The sequence below is a fragment of the Otolemur garnettii genome, unplaced genomic scaffold, assembly GCF_000181295.1.
Source record: "Otolemur garnettii isolate 467f Iridium unplaced genomic scaffold, OtoGar3 scaffold00083, whole genome shotgun sequence".
Classification (NCBI taxonomy): domain Eukaryota; kingdom Metazoa; phylum Chordata; class Mammalia; order Primates; family Galagidae; genus Otolemur; species Otolemur garnettii.
In genome coordinates, this window is record NW_003852478.1 from 4973733 (window position 1) to 4994030 (window position 20298).

General features: G+C 44.0%; 1 protein-coding gene across 9 annotated transcripts in view; it reads right to left on the bottom strand.

Moving 5' to 3' along the window:
* FRYL (FRY like transcription coactivator) overlaps window positions 1-20298 on the bottom strand; it is a 260014-nt gene that overhangs the window by 12253 nt on the left and 227463 nt on the right. For 4 of the 9 annotated variants that reach the window (XM_023515972.1, XM_023515970.1, XM_003794593.3 and 1 more), the window contains 9 exons: window positions 17432-17593; window positions 17231-17305; window positions 16513-16689; window positions 14132-14335; window positions 10343-10510; window positions 6291-6538; window positions 4321-4528; window positions 1997-2146; window positions 1025-1123 (listed from right to left, as the gene is read on the bottom strand). In XM_023515972.1, coding sequence (XP_023371740.1) covers window positions 1025-1123; window positions 1997-2146; window positions 4321-4528; window positions 6291-6538; window positions 10343-10510; window positions 14132-14335; window positions 16513-16689; window positions 17231-17305; window positions 17432-17593 — 1491 coding nt within the window. Of the gene's footprint in view, window positions 1-1024; window positions 1124-1996; window positions 2147-4320; window positions 4532-6290; window positions 6539-9826; window positions 10511-14131; window positions 14336-16512; window positions 16690-17230; window positions 17306-17431; window positions 17594-20298 lie in introns of those variants that run through there. The other 5 variants (XM_023515969.1, XM_023515971.1, XM_023515966.1 and 2 more) reach the window with 2 other exon arrangements.

Sequence of the window (20298 nt, forward strand, 5' to 3'; positions counted from 1 at the left end):
CTCATAACTGAAGTGACAGACACATTACTTTTCTTACTAATTATTCATATATAGCATTTGTGCTTTATATATATACATACATACCTACTTACTTTTTTTTTTTTTGAGACAGTCTCACTCTATGCCCAGGGTAGAGTATGGAGGTGTCACAGCTCACAGCAACCTCAAACTTTTGGGCTCAAGGGATCCTCATGGCTTAGCCTCCCAAGTAGCTATGACTACAGGTGCTTGCCTTAATGTCCAGCTAACTTTTTCTATTTTAGTAAAGAGGGAGTCTCCCTCCAGCTGGTCTCAAACTTCTGAGCTCAAGCAATCTGCCCACCTTGGCCTCTCAGTGCTGGGATTACAGGAATGAGCCACAGTGCCTGCCTGTGCTTTATAATATTCTATCCAGAGTATTTATGGAGCGAGAACCCACTTAATGGTCCATTTTTTCATAGGCCTTCACATGTACTGGCTGTGTACTACTTACTAATCAAAGATCTATCTCCTAGGGAAGAGATCTGCCTACTGTGTGCGGCTGCTGTGAGAGGCAGACGCCCTTCTGTTTTTCTGCTGATTGAAGTGTGCTGGGATTACTTTGAGGGCGGGGAGCTACTGTCGTTCAGTGCCAGACAGGAACTGAAGAACGTGTCTCGGCAGGTTATCTGTAAGTTGTCACGTGCATGTTTCTCCTGCTGAGGGCTCACATACACAACCACAGCACAGGAAAAGGGTCACAACTCTGTCAGAGGCTGCACATTTTCCAGACCACAATTCTATCCTCAGCTGAACATTAACTGCTTTGGTTTCCCCACTTGCAATGTTGACAGAAGCTGAATAGTCTCCACAGAGAAGCTTTTTACTAAGCCATGGTTTTCCACTGTGCCCTTAGAGGGCAGATTTCTATAATAAAAGCCAAAGACCAGAGTTTGCTGGACAGAAGGCTCAGAGCATCCCCCATTTTCCAGCAAGCCCTGAAGCAAGTGGGAAGAGTCTCCTCCTTTCTGCTGCAGGTCAGCACTCTGCTGTGAAGGGGACTCACCTGCTGAACGGCCTCCCTTTTGGAGTTGTAGGTGTCCAGGTGTTCTTGCAATTCCAAAACACTGAACTTGAGTGTTTCCAGCAGACCACATGACATCAGCTGTCAAGTCACAAGCACACGTTGACCCAGGTTATGACCCTGATAACTTTGGGGCCATGGAGTACCTGGTTTTCAACATTCTCTTAGTACACTAAGGGCTGAGCTTGCACTGACACAGAGCAGAAGTGCCATAGGACTGCAGGGGTCTCGGGAAGTCACCTTTCAGTGGTTTCAAAACTTGGCTAAGGCAAGAAATGGCATTCCAGACCACCCCATACCTCAAAGGTGTCACCCTTGAAGCTTGTTAAACTGTGGTTGTTTAAATATAATCTAGAAGTATGCTTGGAAATAAGTCAGGGAAAGACCAAGAGGCTTTGGGCACTTCATGGGGGGAGGGGTCTAGCCATCTTCTATCCATTTTCATTCAAAAATCTGGAAAAAAGTGTCCATCTCCAGAGCATGGCACTCTGGAGGCGGAGGACAAGGAGGGGTCAGAATTAGAAACAGCTGCAGGTCACTGCATCTAAGGTACTGGAATTGCATTTTGCCAAATATTTATAATCAAGTTGACAATATGAACTTTCAGTCTTAAAAATTCTGAACTACTTTTTAAAAAAGACCATTTCCTGAAAGATGCTACAAACATATAGCCCTTATAATCAGCTTGTATGTGAAAACTATTTCACAAATACTGCACGTACTCACTCGTAAGAGGTGCTATGCTAAGAGCAGAACAATGGTCGCTGGAGAGTTGGGGGGGGGAGGGTAAGGGAAGAAAAACCACCCATTGGACACAGTGTACACGATCTGGGTAATGGGTACACTAAATTCAGACATCACCACTATACAAACAAACAAAACTACATGCAAACAAAAACTACTTGTAACCCCAAATCTACTGAAATAAAAAGCTAAAAACATAAAAAAACTTACTGTTTCCGCATCTACAAAGACCGTTGGGCACTCTGAGCACATCATCATCACGTCCAAGGAACTTTTGAACTTGGTACCGATGCGCTGGAGACTCTCACCAAGAAAGCTAACCGCCTCGTTGGTTATTTCTGTGAACTTTCTTTGAATTGTCTGTGCGGAAAAGCAAATGAAGAGTTTAGTATTTCATGAGAAGGCCTTTTATCACCTTTAAGTAAAGAGGCATAATAGGGCAGGATTGTAAAATTCCTACAGTAATAGATAGGATGCTATCTATCACTGATACCTAAATCCATGTTTTTAGGGTTTTCTTTAGGAAACATGTTAATTTCTAAAAATAATTGAAGATTTGGTTAATCACTGATTTTTTTTTTGACTGAAAAGAATTAATAATATATTCTGCTCATCTCCCCATTCCTGAGATTTATTTTTTTCCCCCTCACATGTCTGAGGGAATTAGCGATTTTAAAGCTGAAGCTGTTAGCTGAAAGAAACTCAGTTAATGTAGTTTACCATCCTGGGCTACCATCTGACTTCACTTTGAAGTTATAAAGGGACATTAAGGGGACTGGGCGCAGTGGCTCACGCCTGTAATCCTACCACTCTGGGAAGCCGATGCGGATAGATTGCCTGAACTCAGGAGTCTGAGATCAGCCTGAGCCAGAACGAAGCCCTGTCTCTAAAATAATAGCTGGGCATTGTGATGGGTGCCTGTAGTTCCAGCTACTCTAGGATCGCTTAAGCCCTAGAGTTTGAGGTTGCTGTGAGCTAAGACAGCATAGCACTCTACACAGAGTGACCAAGTGAGACTCTGTCTTAAAAAAAAAAAAAAAAAAGAAGTACCTTAAGGTTATACCATTCTCAGGATTCAGGAGTATTTGTTTCCATGAAACAATCAGTACCTGACCCATAGTACAATTAATTATACTATAGGTAGTATAATGTATTATACAAATAAAGTACTGACTTTTCATACCTGTATCACTGTTAGGAGGCTTCATGACTGATTAAAAAAAGTGTAATCCACAGCTCAGCCATCAAGATACTTATAATATCACTGGGAAGAAAATACAGCCTGGGTGTAGTGGCTCATGCCTTTAATCCTAGCACCTTGGGAGGCTGAGGCAGGTGGATTGTGTGAGCTTACAAGTTCGAGACCAGCCTAAGCAAGAGTGAGACCCCCATCTCTACTAAAAATAGAAAAACTAGGCTAGGCGCCTATGGCTCAAGTGGCTAAGGCACCAGGCACATACACCTAAGGTGGGCGGTTCAAATCCAGCCTGGGCCTGCCAAACAATGATGACAGCTGCAACCAAAAAATAGCCAGGTGTTGTGGCGGGCACCTGTGGTCCCAGCTACTTAGGAGGCTGAGGCAGGAGACTCGCTTGAGCCCAGGAGTTGGAGGTTGCTGTGAGCTGTGATGCCACAGCACTCTACCCAGGGTGACAGCTTGAAGCTTTGTCTCAAAAAAAAGAAAAACTAGCCAGGTGTTGTAATGGGCACCTAGAGTCCTAGCTACTCAGGAGGCTGAGCCAAGAGGATTGCTCAAGCCTAAAAGTTTAAGGTTGCTGTGAGCTGTGATGCCATGGTACTCTACCCAAGGTGACAGATGTCTCAAAAAAACAAAAACAAAACAGAAAAATCAAGTAGTAATGCCATTAAGCAGAGGATTAAGGAAATCAATTAATGCCCCAGTTACTGAATACTAAACTTTACAGGAGGGAGTGAGTGGAGCTCAGAGTAGTCGGGGAAGCTTTAGTGAGATGCACTTTGCTGTTTCTTCCAGATGGGCGACATTTGCTTAGAGAGGACAGGTGGTAGGTTGTTCAGAAGATAATGACTTAAATGGTGCCATTTCTCTGTGCCTTAGTTTCCCTCTGCACAGAAAGCTAAAAATAATGTCACATTCCACAGTGGCGTTGTGAGAATACTTAAAGCACTTAGCATGGTGCCTGGCGTGCAGTTAGTAGGCACCACTGAGAGCTCATATCACCACCGCCATCATCATTAGGGTTGGAAGCAACCTCAACAGCTAAAGTTTTTCAGGTCCCCACAGAGTAATATCAGTGCCAATTAATTTAACCCTTGATTATAAGCTGCTTTGTGAAATTTATCAGATGTTGAAATTTTAATTGCCTTATGCATTGTATAAAGTACCAGCAGTACTACAATATTGCGGTGTAAATTAAGTAATACCACTAGCTTAGAGAAAAATATTGAAGAAAATCAGTAGGAATGTCAAAATTTGCAATACTGAGTTTAGAAGAAAAGCGGTAGCTTGATTAGGTAACTATAATATGAATTCAGAAATCTCAAACCGTACGGACCTGAAACAGCCTGGAGAACACGTGAAAGGTGAACACGGCACAGGACCCATCGGTGTCAGACAGCATCTGGGTGACGTGGCAGCGCCAGGCCTCCTCCTCGTCATCGTAGGCCGCGGGCTGAAAGGCAGCTATGATGGCAGAAAGGAACGGTGACGGGAGAGGTGACATCTGTCCTTCTGGAGAGCCATCCTGCTCGTCTTCATCTGGGCTGCTGACACAATCAGCACATGTAATAACAGCATCTTAGTAGACTCGGTCGCGCGAAAGGGTTCGAGTCATTCGACACGGGTTATTTTTATTCATGTGAACACGCTGATTTAGAAAATATGCAACAACCTAAACTTTGTCAGAAAGCATGAACAAGCAAAGCCACGTTTTCTACTTAGCATTTTCAGAATTAGAACTTTAATTTCAAGTGACTATCTTAAAATGACCCACATCCTATACTATGCCACTGCTATAAAGTTCAGTAATTTCTCTGAATAATACAGATCGGAATGCTTTTATTTTAAATGGTCAGGCTAGGAAGGGGCCTCGTGTCTAAAATCCCAGCACTCTGGGAAGCTGAGGTGGGAAGATCACTTTAGGGCAAATTTTTGAGATCAGCCTGGACAACATAGCAAGATTCCACCTCTACAAAAGATATAAAAAGAAACAAATTTCACTGGGCATAGTTGCATGCGCCTATAATCCCAGCTACTCAGGAAGCTGAGGTGGGGGCATAGCTTGACTGGGGATTTCAAGGTTGCAACGAGGTATGATTTCACCACTGCACTCCAGCCTGGGTGACAGAGCAAGATCTTGTCTCTAAAAAAAATAATAAATAGACGTTTTGATGTCAAGGGCTCGGTGAGGTCCTTTATATGGATAATTTCACTATCAATCTTCACAACTCTGAGAGTTAGATTCTATTATACCAGTTTAACAAATGGGAACACAAAAAGGCCAGTGAGGCTAAGTAATGTGCATAGGTTATTGGTAAGAAATGACAGAGCCTGAATTTGAACCCAAGATTCGGAATCAAAGCCAATGTTACCAGCACGGGCACATACACCTGCTCAGCTAGTTCATAGGCGCATACGATGTTCCTAGCAATCTGGAGGGAACAGATTTGACTCCAAAGAAATGTTAAAACCTGGCCATTTCCCTTGAGGAATGTATAATCCCAATCACCAGGTAATACCTAAAAAATGCAATACTACAAAAAGATGAAGATGGTGTATATGGGCTGGACATCTCACAACTTCAGGTTGTAAAGATGAGCAGTTGAATCTGACACTCGATAATTAAATGTGTACTCAAAGTCTTAAAGCTGCATGTGTTTCAGGTTACAAGACAGTTCTATACGGCTTTACAGGAATTTTGGAGCAATGCATATGGAAAGGAGGGAACTGGGGGGTAAGGATTAGAGAAAAAACAATCAAAATAACGCAGCCATTGATGTGAAAACTTCAATTATCACTCAAAAACATTCTAAAAATGTTACTGTGGTGACTGATTGTTTTTTGGGTTTTTTTTGAGACAGCGTCTCACTATGTCACCCATTAACAGTTAGAAGGACAAATCTAGCCTCTGACAGTGCTAAGAAATGAACACTTCTTTGTCTTTCCTAGAAATCAAACTTTAAAAATCTGATCCCTGATGATGAAACTGCAGAATAATTTATAGAGATATCTCAGATTTATTTTGGTATCACAGACACTGTGCCTACCTGGCATTTGCCAAAGTAGGTGTCTGGTGTGTTATAAATGTGGAACGCTTTAAGAATGGCCTGGTTTTCTTTAACTGAATGTCAATAACAGAAAAAAAAACATCATCCTAAGTCATTTGTCTTTGCCAGTGAAGATGGAGAGTCTGATTACAGACTAAAACACATGAAGAAAGGAAACTGGAGTAAAGGGGCGTTTGGGAAGGGGTTGGACAGACAATGTCACCCCTGACAGTGTGTGTGACACTGCAGTCTGTCTCACCTGGACAGTCCAGAGAAATCCGCTGCTTCCTCCTCACATCTTTCATCGAGTTCTTTCAAGGCCAAGGTAACGTCCTCTTCGCAGACTGACTCGGGGTAGCTTTCGAGAGCAAGAGGCTCCGGCATTTCAGTTTCTTCTAAATCGAGGATTCCTTGACACACAAGAGAACCCTGCGGTTCCTGAATTATATACGACCCCTCATCTTCAAAGGCTGTAACAGGCTCCTCCTTTAACACTGAACTTGAATCCTGCAAAACAATTGTATTTTTAGTGGAGTTCAAAAACATTAAAAAAATTTTTTTATCATAATAAATATTGCCATCTAAGTAATCTTCATTTACACAGCCCAATTTTGAGAGTTATGAAATGATTACATAAGACTTTTTTTAATGGTCCTAGCTTTAAGATTGTTGGAAATGTATCACCTATTATCACATACAAACATCAAGGAGGTTTTTTTTTTGTTGTTGTTGTTGTTTTGAGAAAGAGTCTATTTTGTAGAATGCCATGGCGTCACAGCTCACAGCAACCTCAAACTCTTGAGCTTAAGCATTCCCTTGCCTCAGCCTCCCAAGTAGCTGGAACTACAGTCACCCACTAATGCCCAGCTAATTTTTTTCTATTTCTAGTAGAGACGGTGTCTTCCTCTTGCTCAGGCTGGTCTCGAACTCCTGAAGCTCAAGCAGTCTGCTCACCTCCACCTCTGCCTCCCACAGTGGTGGGGTTACGGACAGGAGCCGCTGCACCCACCCTCCATCAGGAGGTTTTGCTCCCTTCCTCTAGGTGTTTACTAAGAAATGTCTCTTGGTAAAATCCCTCCTCTCGTATGTTTTCTAATTCTACACCAGTAAAACTTTTATGTTATTACCATACATCCTCTCTTCTTGTAAGGCCATTTCTTTCATTACCGCAGTACCGTGAATTCTGAGTAAGTAGGAGAGATGACACTGGGCCTGTGGTGCTGCCCATGGAGCGAGAGCGGGTACTGACCAGCCAGAGGACTGAACAGGCAGGCAGGGCAGCCTTACTGATGTAAACGAGCTGAGCACTTGTGACATATGGGCTGTGTTCAGAGAACAGGACTATAGGAAATTTTAAGCTGTTATAATTTTGAAAATTAAATGAATCACAAGTTCATTTATCTGAAAGAGTGACTACATCCTCTTAAACCTAAGTAAATAATAATGAAAAAATATGTCATAAAGTAGGCCAGCAGTGTCCCCCTTCCTGTGCATTGTGACATTAGTGAAATGTCGCTATGTGACCGGCCTATGGTAGAAACTCAGTAGACCCTGGCTGAGTAAGTGAGCTACCACTGTTACAAATGAAATACCTCTGGAAGTACTCCTATACAGCATGACGAAATCAACATCAATTTTTAATTTGCATGAATATTACTTCTACTCAGTTTGAAAATAAATACAAATGGTCTCACAGTTTTAAGAATCAAGATCAGCTTCTTCAGGTATGTAGACCTAATTTACTTCTTAGCTATACAATAGTTACTTATTCTTTTTCATGGATAAAGATAGAATTTTCCTTCCAAACTATGAAAAGTAAGTGATAGAGCCCAGGACCTTAGACTGGCCTGGGTACTGTGGTTTAAATTAATTCCTGAGTACAATTAACTTATAGTGTAATACCAATTTTAGGCTAATATACAAATGACAAACATACAGCAGGGGACGGTACGTACAAGGTAAATGCAACCCGATCACGTCCTCCTTACACTCCTGGTTTCCATGGTCACCTGCTGTGTGGCCTGTAGGAAGTGTGCCCAGGGCGCCTGGCGCAGCCCTGACCGTTGGCCAGCTTTTTATCCTGCAGATACCCCAGGGTCTTTTTAACATCTGCTTCCTCTGTCTGGAACATTCTTCCTCCAAATCTTCGAGGGCTGGCTCCTTCTCCTTGTCACCTAGTTTCACCTCAACGCGACCCTAACTTTCTCTCTCACTGAAGTCCACATTGCTACTGGATTTTCTTAACAAGATCAGTAAACCCGAGTGCTTTCTAATATATTACTTGCATCTGACTGGCACTTGCTTTTTTTTTTTCAGACAGAGTCTCACATTGTCACCCTCAGTAGAGTGCAGTGGCGTTATAGTTCACAGCAACCTCAAATTCTTGGGCTCAAGTGATTCTCTTGCCTCAGCCTCCCAAGTAGCTGGGACTGCAGGCACCCGCCAAACGCCCAACCATTTTTAGAGACAGGGTCTTGCTCTTGCTCAGGCTGGTCTTGAACTTGTGAGCTCAGGCAATCCACCTGCCTCGGCCTCCCTGAGTGCTGGGATTAAAGGCATAAACCACTGTGCCCAGACTCTTGATCTGCTTATTATCTGTCTCTCCTGCTAAAGTCAACCTCCACCAAGCCGGGAGCCTCTGTATGTTTCACCCAGGACCTAGGAGAACACGCTGCAAGTGGTAGGGGCTCAGTACAGACCCTGGTTAAAGGATGGACACTCGTGGGGGCTCAGTACAGACCCTGGCTAAAGGATGGACGCTCGTGGGGGCTCAGTACAGACCCTGGCTAAAGGATGGAAGTTCATGGTCCACCTACTTCCACCTTGGCATCTGGCACAGTGCCCAACATATACCAGCTCTCTTCTGAAGACTGAAAATACAAATGGCTTCCTATTTGACAAGACAAAGCCTAAGCCTTTAGAATGGCGTTTGGGGCCCCTCCTGTCACAGACCCGGTTCCCCTCTCCTATAGCTGTTTCTCATCTTATTCTCTACAAATACTGAATTTCCTGCTCTCCCTTGGACAAAAGCATTTTCACACCGTCAAGCCTTTCCAGAAGGTGCCCCTTTGCCGGGTGTCCCAGTAGCCACAAAGCCTGTCCTTTGCTAGAGGTGGCGTGATTACTCTACTGAGTTATCACAAAGCATTGAATGTGGTCTCCTAACTGAGCTTCCCATATGAAATGTCATTTAAAAAAAAAAAAAAAGCCTTCTTTGTCCCCTTAATAGATGGCAAACTCCCTGAGAACAGGGTCATGCTCTATTCTTCTCACCTGGCATCTAGCAAGTCACGATAAATATTTGTTGAATCAAATCATCGCAACTTTAGCTGTACCAGGATAAGCATTTTATTTTATTTTATTTATCTATTTATTTTTGCCGTTTCTGGCCGGGGGCTGGGTTTGAACCTGCCACCTCTGGGATATGGGGCTGGTGCCCTACCCTTTCGAGCCACAGGTGCCGCCAAGGATAAGCATTTTAAAGATTGCTAATAAGGAAGCCGAAAAGCCTTCATTTCAAAGTATGTCTGCTTACTGCTAGAGGATTCACATCTGTAAAGCAGTCAGCCTTGGAAGAGTAGGAGGGTTTACCTTACTAAAATAAGACCTGATAACTAGATTAGTTGATCTAATAATCCCATCAATTTTGTTAACACTGACAAAAATATAGTATTATCTAATACTTACCAAGGGATAAAAGACACATGACAGAGCTATAGCAATTACACATAAAAAAAAAAAAAAGTCTGTAATAATCTTAAAAAAAAAAAAAACACTAAGAAAACCAATACTTACTTATTTTCGGTCAGGCATTAGCTTGAAATCTGGCTTACTTCTCACAGGCCTTTCCAGAAAAACGTAATACTAGTGGTTCCAGAGTCTTTTAAAAAGATTTCCCTTAACAATCGCTAACACAGCTGGCCTGAGGTTTTAATCCCAATTACAGCACCAATCACACAAACCCAGTACAAAGCAAAAAGAGAAGAAAAAACAAAGCAGCCCTTCAAAGCCAAGACAGCCCCACCAATGATGCCTCCGTCCCCAGAGAAGCGTCTGTACATTAACAGGATCACAGTCTGCAAGACAAAATGCTCATTCAGAAACAAGTCATTTTTAACCTGTAGGTCATTTCCTTACCAACTTAAAGAAAAGTCAGATTTGACTCTTTCATTTAAAATGACCCTAACAGGTTAGAAATACTGGCAACAAATCAAAGAATGTCAAAACTCTTTTGAAAGAAAAGCAAGGACCATGAGAGAGAGACTAGAAGGAGCCGAGATTGGCCATGCACCAGCCCCCATTTCTCCCCACCTCAGGCAGCTGGCTGCTAGCATTATCTAGAGGAGCCTCCAAACTTGGGGTCTCATCTCTGATTTGAAGCACTTCCTCTGTGGTGGTGCTGCCCGTGGAGTCTTGCGACTGGAGAAGTAAGTCAGCGTGGTCCGGCCCGGTTTCCTCGGCAGCAGAGTCACTGTTCAACTAAAAGGAGAAAAGTCAAGTGAGGGCGTCGTTCAGGAGCGAGTGGCGGTCACAGAAGCCGCAAGGAACAGTTTGTATCACCAACTAGTCTAGGGGTTTAGTTCTGCAAAGCGTCTGTGATTTCCTAAATTTAGCTTTATTTTATTTTTTGAGACAGAGTCTCACTTGGTCACCCTCGGTAGAGTGCCATGGCGTCATAGCTCACAGCAACCTCAAACTCCTGGGCTAAGCGATCCTCTTGCCTCAGCCTCTGGAGTATCTGGAACCATGGGTGCCCACCATGATGCCTGGCTAATTTTTTCTATTTGTTTTAGTAAGACGGGGTCTCACTCTAGCTCGGGGTGGTCTCAAACTCCTGAGTGCAAGTGATCCACGCGCCTTGGCCTCCCAGAGGGCTAGGATTATAGGAGTGAGATATCACATCTGGCCTAAATTTATCTTTCCATCCAGTGTGTGCCAGAACGGGTGTTTGCCAATGCAAGCAGCTAACCCCTCGGCAGAAATGAGCCAGAACTGAATGTGCGTTCACACAGGTTACATTTTCCCAAACAAAAACGATCACAGTGGAAGAGCTCTAGCTAACTATGTTAACCTTGAGCTGAAACTCATATTTTTTACGGTAATGTTTTGTCTTTCAGTTGGTCTGAGGGTTATTTATTTTATCGAGACAGAGTCTCCCTCTTGGTGCCATGGTGTCATAGCTCACAGCAACCTCAAACTCCTGGGTTTCAGTGATCTAGCCTCAGCCTCTTGAGTAGCTGGGACTCCAGGCGCCTGCCACGACACCCAGCTAGTTTTTCTGTTTTTAGTAGACACTAAAGGTTTCACTTTTGCTCAGGCTGGTATCGAACTCCTGAGCCCAGGCAATCCATTGGCCTTGGCCTCTCAGATTGCTAGGATTACAGGCCTGGTCTGAGGATTTTAAAGGCAGGAGCTCTGTGACCACCCCCCACCCCTTTGGCTTTGGGACCAAGTGCTAGTCAGTCTTGGGATGCAGTTTTATTTGGAGGGGTAGTCATGTGCATCTGAATTGGCAATTACCTTATTTAAATAAAAATCAAAAGTTGTCAGGATGGGAATCCATCATGAGTGGAGTTTATTTTCTTTGAAAAGTAGTAATTAACTAGAAAAAATAAAATACTACACTTTCTTCTTTGAAGCAAGGTTATAATTTTTTCAAAGTCAATATTTAACATAAGAAATATCAAAGGGTTAATAACTAGGATCTATAGAGAACTCAAACTAATCAGCAAAAAAGGAGCAAATAATCCCATCTATCACTGGGCAAGAGACACGAACAGAACCTTCTCTGAGGAAGACAGACAAATGAAAAAATGCTTATTGTCCCTAATCATCAGAGAAATGAAAATTAAAACCACCCTGAGATATCACCTAATCCTAGTGAGATTAGCCCACATCACAAAGTCCCAAAGCTGCAGATGCTGGCGCGGATGTGGAGAGAAGGGAACGCTTTTACAGCATTGGTGAGCTGCAAAATAATACAGCCTCTTTGGAAGGAAGTATGGAGAATCCCCAGAGAACTCAAATTAGACTTCCCATTTGACCCCGCAATCCCACTACTAAGCATCTACCAGAAGAAAAAAAAATCATTTCATCATAAAGACATTTGCACTAGATTGTTTATCATAGCTCAGTTTACAATTACCAAGATGTGGAAACAACCTAAATGCCCATCAACTCAGGAATGATTAACAAGCTGTGGTATATGTTACTGTATACTATTCAGCCCTAACAAAAGATGGAACCTTCACAGCTTTTTATTAACCTGGACGGAGTTGAAACATATTCTTCTTAGTAAAGTATCACGAGGATGGAGAAGCAAATATCCAATGTACCCAATAAGAATATGAAGTTAGCAGACGATCTAATTTATACCCACAGAGGAGAAAAACTCACTTCATTTCAAGTTGGGAGGAGGGAGGGGAGAGGAGGTTTGGGGTGTTCCCACTTATTTGGCACAACGTAGGGGTGTCTGGCACACCTTTTGGGTGTGGGACACAACTGTAAGAGGGACTCTATCTAACAAATTCAAATTTTGGTTGTTTGTACCCTCACATTAACCTGAAATAAAAAAAAAAGAAATATCAAGTTTATGAGGAGTATATAAAGTTAAAACAATCTTTTTCCTATAAGGAGAAGGCAACTTTAAAACAAAAAAAAATTTTATTTTTTAACCTCAGCACCACTATGACTAAGGTTGGCCTTGTCAGTAGTCGGTGCTGTCCTGCAGGCTGTCTTGGGGGCCAGCCTTTCCTGAACACTCACACGGTGCTTTCTTCCTCACGGAATCCCCGTGGAACAGATGCCGTCGGGAATCCTACTGTGAAGGAGACGTCAGGTAACCTGGCCAGTTACGCAGTGAGGGAAGCCAGCCCGAGCCCAGTCACACAGCTGCACCAAGGCAAAGCCACATGTGTAACTTGAGCCATAATTTAACAGCGTCTGAGCCTACAGTCAGGGACACTGACAGTACTTCAGTCAGTCAGTTGCCAGTAACTTGACAACTCCTTTAAATGACAACAGAGCCATGGAGGATGACCAAGCCCTGGGTGGTAAGGTTAAGTGCACGTGCACTAGAGACAGATTGCCTGGTCCAAATCCACTTACTGGTTGTGCCTCCTGGGCCAAGTCATTTAATCTGAAAAACTGCAATGCCCCTTCCTGCCTTGGTTGGGGTGAGCGTTACAGTGGCAACTGTGTGTAAAATGCCCAGGATAGCCTGGCACCTTGTAGTCGCTGCGGTGGTGATAACCTGCTCCTGCCTGCAGTGGCAGTTCATCATTGAACACCTAGATAGGGGTGGGGGTAGTTGACAGGCACAGGGGCTGACAGGAAGCCAGCCACAAACCGACAACTTCACGTTTTGTCTACGGCTGGGGAAGGCCCCACCACCGGACACTGCTGCCAGTGCTTTCCAGCAGACGAGTGTGGGACAAATTAGTCCAAATGATAGGCGGACACAGTTTAGTCCAGCATGAAGAAGGCGTACCCATGAGAGCCGTGTGACTGTTGTAGCTGGCGCCTGGTCACCTGCGGCCTCCTTGGCACAGCCGCAGGGGACATTCCACCTGCCTTCCCTTTCCTCTCACAGCCACTGCAGGCTCCAGCCCTCCCACCTCTGCTTCCTTAGCCTTCCACGCTTCAGAAAGAACAGCCGACTTTCTTGGCCTCTCATTTTCCACGCGCTCTCTAAGTCTCCGGCAGTGCGTCTGTGGGACGGGAGTGAAAACTTCTGCATAACCGACTCGGTCTCAGAAAGGATCACAGTTGTGCCCTATTTTTCCAGGTCACGCTAACTAAGAAGGCAGAGTGGGTGGCCAGTTAGGCGGTGCTATTCTACACACTGACACATAAAATCCGAAGGGCCTTGGAAAGTGCTCAGAGCAACTCACCAGGACCAGAAGCAAGGGAAAAGTCGGTCTCAGCTGCCAACGGGCACGCACTACCAGCTCTGGCTCTGTCGCGACACAGAGCAGGGCTCCACTGTCGCAGCAACTTTGAACGCTCATCTCAGTGTGTGCATTTTACCCACAGGGAACTAAAAACCGGGAAAGCCAGAGACGGCAATCACTAAGTGGGAACGAAGAGGGAGCGGCCTACCAGCTGCGTGCGCGAGAGGATCTGGCTGGCCGTGAGCGCCGCTTCCTCCTCCGAGGACTCGTCCGTGTCCTCCTGGTTGGTCAGGTTGAGGCTGGGGGTGCTGCTGGAGCACTGGTACTCCTGGAGGGAGGGAGTGTCCCCTTTGTCAATACTGTCCAGCGAGCGCCTGCGGACTCCCCAGTTGAAGTTGTCCATACTTTCACCCTAGAAAAGCGAGACAGGATTCCTGAGACCGCAGGCATGCGCTTGTGAATGTCGGGAATGAAATACCCCAGGAAAACACCAAGATGGGAGATACTTAGGCACCATCAATAGCAGAGTTTCAATCAGCCCTTCAATTCCTTGCAACTTTCAACACACCATCAAGTCTTTTAAAAGGTTCAAATTATTTGGTTGACAATCTGTTTTAACTCTTGCGTTACCGGGGACCGGCTAAATCTACTGTCCAGGCCACTTCTAGTCTAACACACGAACACGCGTGAGACCACAGAGACAGATGGCGTCACAGATGACAACAAGTGAACAGACCACAACGACAGGCCACAACTCACCTGCAGCTCCTGGTTAGCAAAAGGGAAAACACACAGAATTAGAAGAAACGAAGACACACATTTAGATATATGCTACACTCTGGGGTAAAACTCTGATTCCTCAAACCCAAAGACTGATTCAAGCTCTGGAGTAAGCTTAGCGCAGGAAGCCAACGTGTGTGATTCAAACTACCTTCTTATGCATAATATGCGGTGAAAAAGTCAGAGACGGACACTTAAAACAACATTTCTGTGGTACACTTTGGCAACACAAACTTTAAGAAAAATCTCCCCCCTCCCTCAAATTTACATAGACTTAATACTTGGTACAATGCAAAAACTGACTTAAGATACCCACATTCAACTGACAACATACAAAGTCACAATTATTTTAGTTTAGAGGATGGCTCTGGCTAAATTCAATGGTTATTTTTTACTATGAAATTATTTGTTTATTGTTGGGGATTCACTGAGGGTACAAAGATTCAGGTTACGCTAGATCCAGGTTCTAGAAAGCCTGTACCATTTGGCCTTATTTATGAGGTGGGATCAAGCACACGCACCTCCAACCCTCAGATTACTTGAATGAAAGACGAACTACAATGAGCACTTTGAATCTGCTCTCAGGGTCTATTATTAATAAAATGTTTATTACCACAGACGTTTTAGAGCACTGGATAAACTTGAAAGCATTCACAATGCTCTTTGAACAAAAAAAGGCAAACAAAAAAATGACCGCACCTTTATAAAAATGTCCAGATGAAGGCTGGACACGTTTCTTCAGCTCCCCCCTCCTCCCCGGGGCTGTGTGAGGCTATTCTATTTCCTACAATATGTTTTGTAAATGACGAGCAAGTAATCAATTTTAGGAGGTGGTAACCGACCCTTTTTGCAAAAAAATAATGAAAAGAGAGAATGGAAGGTATCAACTTGCACAGCCCAGAGTAAGGATGAATGTTCTTGAAACTTTCAGAAGTATGTCTGTGTATATATTTGGAAGGGAGATAACATTCATTAACTATGAATCGGTGTCAGACAAAGTTTAGAAGCTACTATCCGGCCAGGTGCAGAATAGCACTTGCTCTCGAGTTCCTAGAAACATGTACAACTGTGTCTTTGGGGACATGGACATGGTGGAGTGTCATACAGGCGCCTGCCCTGCTCCTGAGATGGCGCGAAGGCATTTGTGTGACTGAGGCACCGTGGTCATTTCTTCCCAGCCTCATGTCTGCAGGGGAGTGACACACACTGAGGGGGGATCTTACCTCCCTAAACTGGTCTCATCAACACCTGACAGCATGGTGTGGGACAAGCTGTGACATCTCACAGCCAGAGGACACAGCTCTGAGAGCTGATGGTACACACGGCCTCACATGGGCTTTGATTCCTTACAAAAAGCTACATCAAGATGTGGCATGCAGTTACTTGATAGTAAGTCACTTCTAGTCTTCTCAAGTAATAATTTAAGAATGTACTTAATGGAATGGATCCCTAAGGGCCTGAGGTAACCAGGGCAGTGCTAGTCTGTCTGCAGAGTGAGTCCCAACTTGGGCCAATGAGGTGTGACAGGAAGTTTGCTCAGAGCATTTAGGAAGCAACTTCTTCACTTTCCCGAGGGCAGACACAGCAGTGACAGCCGCCCGGCCACTGTCTGAGGTCAAGATGACCCACAGAAAAGGGCAGAGCCCAGAGACCGGCCGAGAAACAGCCAGAGGCTTCACTGAGCCATAGATTTTTGCCTTTATGACCTTACGCTGACCTCAATGAGGAATGACCCTGTGGTCCCATCTTTACTTCTCACACGACTGTAACTGTTCCACAAATACCAACAGGTGAAGGCCACATCCTTACCTCTGCATCTTCCAGTTCAACGTCTAAAAAGTCAAAATCCTTAAAAACGCCAAACTGTTGCTCACTGCTGCTATCTTCCATAGCTGTCTCTTCCTCCTGAATTATGTCCTCTGTCGTGGGAATCAGGCTGGTCTGCTGGTCGCCGGCCTCCAAATCCTCATTAGAAGAAAATATGACCTGATGCCCCACCAAAAAAAGAAAAAAAACAGAAAGAAAAAAGAAAAGTCCCCTGTCAGGTTTGTCACTTGGCACATGAGCTGCTGGCGTCCCAGAGCCACTGCCCCCCATCTTTCAATACATGTGGAGCTCAAGTTTGGTCTTCATGGCCAACTAGCGGAATCCCTCATCAGCACTGCCGCCAGGTGTCACAACAGAAAGGAAGTATCGTTCTCATTCTTAGTTAATACCATAAATTAGGTAAATTAAAAAAGGCAAGCCAGGATTTCTAAGGAGGCCTCTTACTGCCCCCCAATTTGTCTTTACTTGGCTTTGCAGAGTATTTTGAATTTGCATTTGAAAATTCAAAATTTGCACTGACTCACAGCTGGACAGTGACCACAGTGACTGTCGAGTCTTTATGTGCCTGTCTCTCCTATGTGTGTGTCCCCTCCACACTTCTGGCATATCTCCTGTGCCTATGCACGGAGGACACGGAATCATTTCTTCATCTAATACCATGATTTTGAAAAGCTTCACAGGGGGCGTCATGATTACTCACTGACGGATTCTTTGGGAGGCCGGACTCTGGACCACAGAGAGAAAGCACGTTCATCAGCTTTTCCCTGGTTCTTCGCTAAAGAAAAAAAGAATTCAAATGTTAGGATTACCGATAAAGTAAGAGGTATTCTTGAGCTTTCATACATATAACAAAATTGATTCTTCTATTCTATGAATGTTCAATTTGATGTTCCTTCTGTACCTGTGACAACTGTGGCCTTTTCCAACTGACAGGGACCAGGGCGTTAGAATTAGACCCAGACGACGTGGAGGAGGTGCTTCTCGTGACAGCAGCCGCCTTGGGTTTCCCATTCCTCCCGGTTCCACCATGCTGGTCACCATATTTGTGTCCAATAATTGGTGTCTACACAGAAGCAAAATGCCAGCGTTGGCTTCGAATATCTCAGCATGAAATAAACTTAAGAGACTTAACAGTGTACCTATAATGACATTTTTTACAACCAACCAGAAAAACAACACAAAGACAGAAATTACTTAGCATGAGGCTGCTATTATAAAAATCAAAGGTAATGATATCTTTTTTTAAGTCAAGAGAATTTGCATTATTGGAAATAATAACTTTATATCTGGGATTATCAGAAAACCTATTCTTATTTTAAATACAATCTACTTTCTTTAAAAATCACCATTTCTACCTCCCGCTCACCATGGTTGTAAAATATATCCTCCTTGCAGAAAGCTCAGAAAATATACAAAAGATTCTTGATACAAAAAAATCCCCCATATTCTCACCACTCAGATTTAAGAGGTGTTAAATTTTGGTGTTTTATATTTTTAGTGTATACAATTAGGTGTGCTTCAATGGGGTTTAGCAAATATTGAAGATAAGTAGCAACTTCAAACAGGAAAACTTCCAGGGAGCTTCTTCCTACAAATCTGATGTGTAATATTCCCAAAATTTGTCTTAGTAAAAATTCTATGATGATCCAAAACTCATCTGTCTTTACTGGGCTTTGCAGAGTATTTTGAATGTACTTTTGAAAATAAAATTCAAGTTCATGTGCAAGCCACAGACGTCTCAAGTCCCTTTATGATCTGTTTCCTTCTTACTTCCCTGGCCTCAAATGCTACCACTCCCTCCAGACCAGGCATCCTCAAACTACGGCCCGCAGGCCACATGTGGCCCACCTAGGACATTTATCCAGCCTGCGGGGTGTTTTTGCCACCGCTGTCTGTCCTGCTTAGCAGCCAACTCGTTCTGAGGCCCGCAGTCCAGCCCTCCAAGGGTGTGAGGGACAGTGAACTGGCCCCCTGCTTAAAAAGTTTGAGGACCCCTGCTCCAGACCATCACACTCCAGCAGAACGAGCTTGCTACTGTTTCCCAAACATACTATGACCGTCTATGGACTCAAGTTCAGCACATGTTGCCTCCTTCCCATGGAATACCCAGTAAGTAACTGCCAATCATCTTTTACTATAGACTCCAGACCACCCCCACCACCTCTGTGTGATCACGAGGGGATGCTGACGGCACTGACGGTCAGCTCTGTGTGTGCCTGCCTCTCCTGCTCCATGTGCCTGGGACCCTGTGTGATCGGTCACCTCTGGACTTCCAGCTTATCTCCAGTGCCTATGCTTGGCAGGTACTGAGGAATTTTTGATGAAACAAATGGAAATTAAGCAAACAAAATGTTTTGAGAATTCATATTACTGCTTCAAATACAATAATGAAGTTATACGGTCAATTTATAACTCAGGAGAAACAGGAAAGCCAAGTTTCTCTATCATGTTCTTATGTTACAGACTTCAGATTAGAAATTCTCAGACATTACTAATTTAAAAGTTAGCAATAAACAAACTTCCTGTCTAGGAAAAAAACCTAACCCCCCACCCCCAGAAAGTTCTGAATAAATTCTAATACCAAGACTGAAACTGCAATAAGAAGTTTTTTCTATATAATCTTAGTCAATAAAAAAGTCATTAGATCTCCAATTTTTTATCTTTGTCAACCTCCCTACAACACTTAATCAATCACTTCCTTCTTCAAACATTATTCCTTTGGCTTCCAGACGACCATTTCAAGGCATCACAGTCACCAAGAGTGGGCTCAGGTGCCAGAGAGAGGAGGAAAAAAAATCTGGGATTCCCAGCAAGGGTCAAAATCCTTATATGAGGGCAGTGCCTGTGGCTCAGTGAGTAGGGCACCGGCCCCATATACTGAGGGTGGCAGGTTCAAACCCGGCCCTGGCCAAACTGCAACTAAAAAGTAGCCGGGTGTTGTGGTGGGCGCCTGTAGTCCCAGCTGCTCCGGAGGCTGAGGCAAGAGAATCACCTAAGCTCAAGAGCTGGAGGTTGCTGTGAGCTGTGATGCCATCGCATCCTACCGAGGGCAACAAAATGAGACTCTGTCTCTAAAAAAAGAATAAAAAAATCCTTACATGAGATGTGCGTTAACACGCGGCACAGCCGGGCTTCAGTTTCCCTCTAGACTTGGCCTTGCCTTTATCTAGGCCTAAAATATGTGGCTTCTCAGGTTTCATTTTATTTTAGTCTTCTTTTCTTTTTAGTTTTCCTTTCATGGTTTTAACTATTTATACAATACTGAAAACCTGTAAATTGTTACTTCCACCCAAGTGTTCCTCTAAACATTCAGATCCTGAAATCTTGTCCACGAGGTATCTGCACTATGATGTTTTAGCCCCTTCAGAGTCACCGTGTCCAAGACCCAACTCCTTCCTGGCCCCATCACCCACTCCCCTGTCAGGGCCTTTCCTCAAACCCTGATGTCTCTTCCTCCCTTCTTACCACATCCCGTCAGTTACCTCCTTGGTCTTTTTGTAAACTACCCCTTCCTTCTTCCTCTGGGATTGTCTTGGGACAGCCCCATGTTATTTTTTACCCAGATTATTCTAACAGATCCCTTACTAATTCCCTCCCTGCTTGTTATTAGGGTGATCTTCCTAAAATGCAAACCATCTGGGAGCTCCTACTGGATTAAGAAAACACCAGCTTGTCATCGTGGAACGTCAGATCGCTGTGCTCTTTTTTTTTTTTTTTTTGAGACGGAGCCTCAAGCTGTCCCCCTGGGTAGAGTGCCATGGCATCACG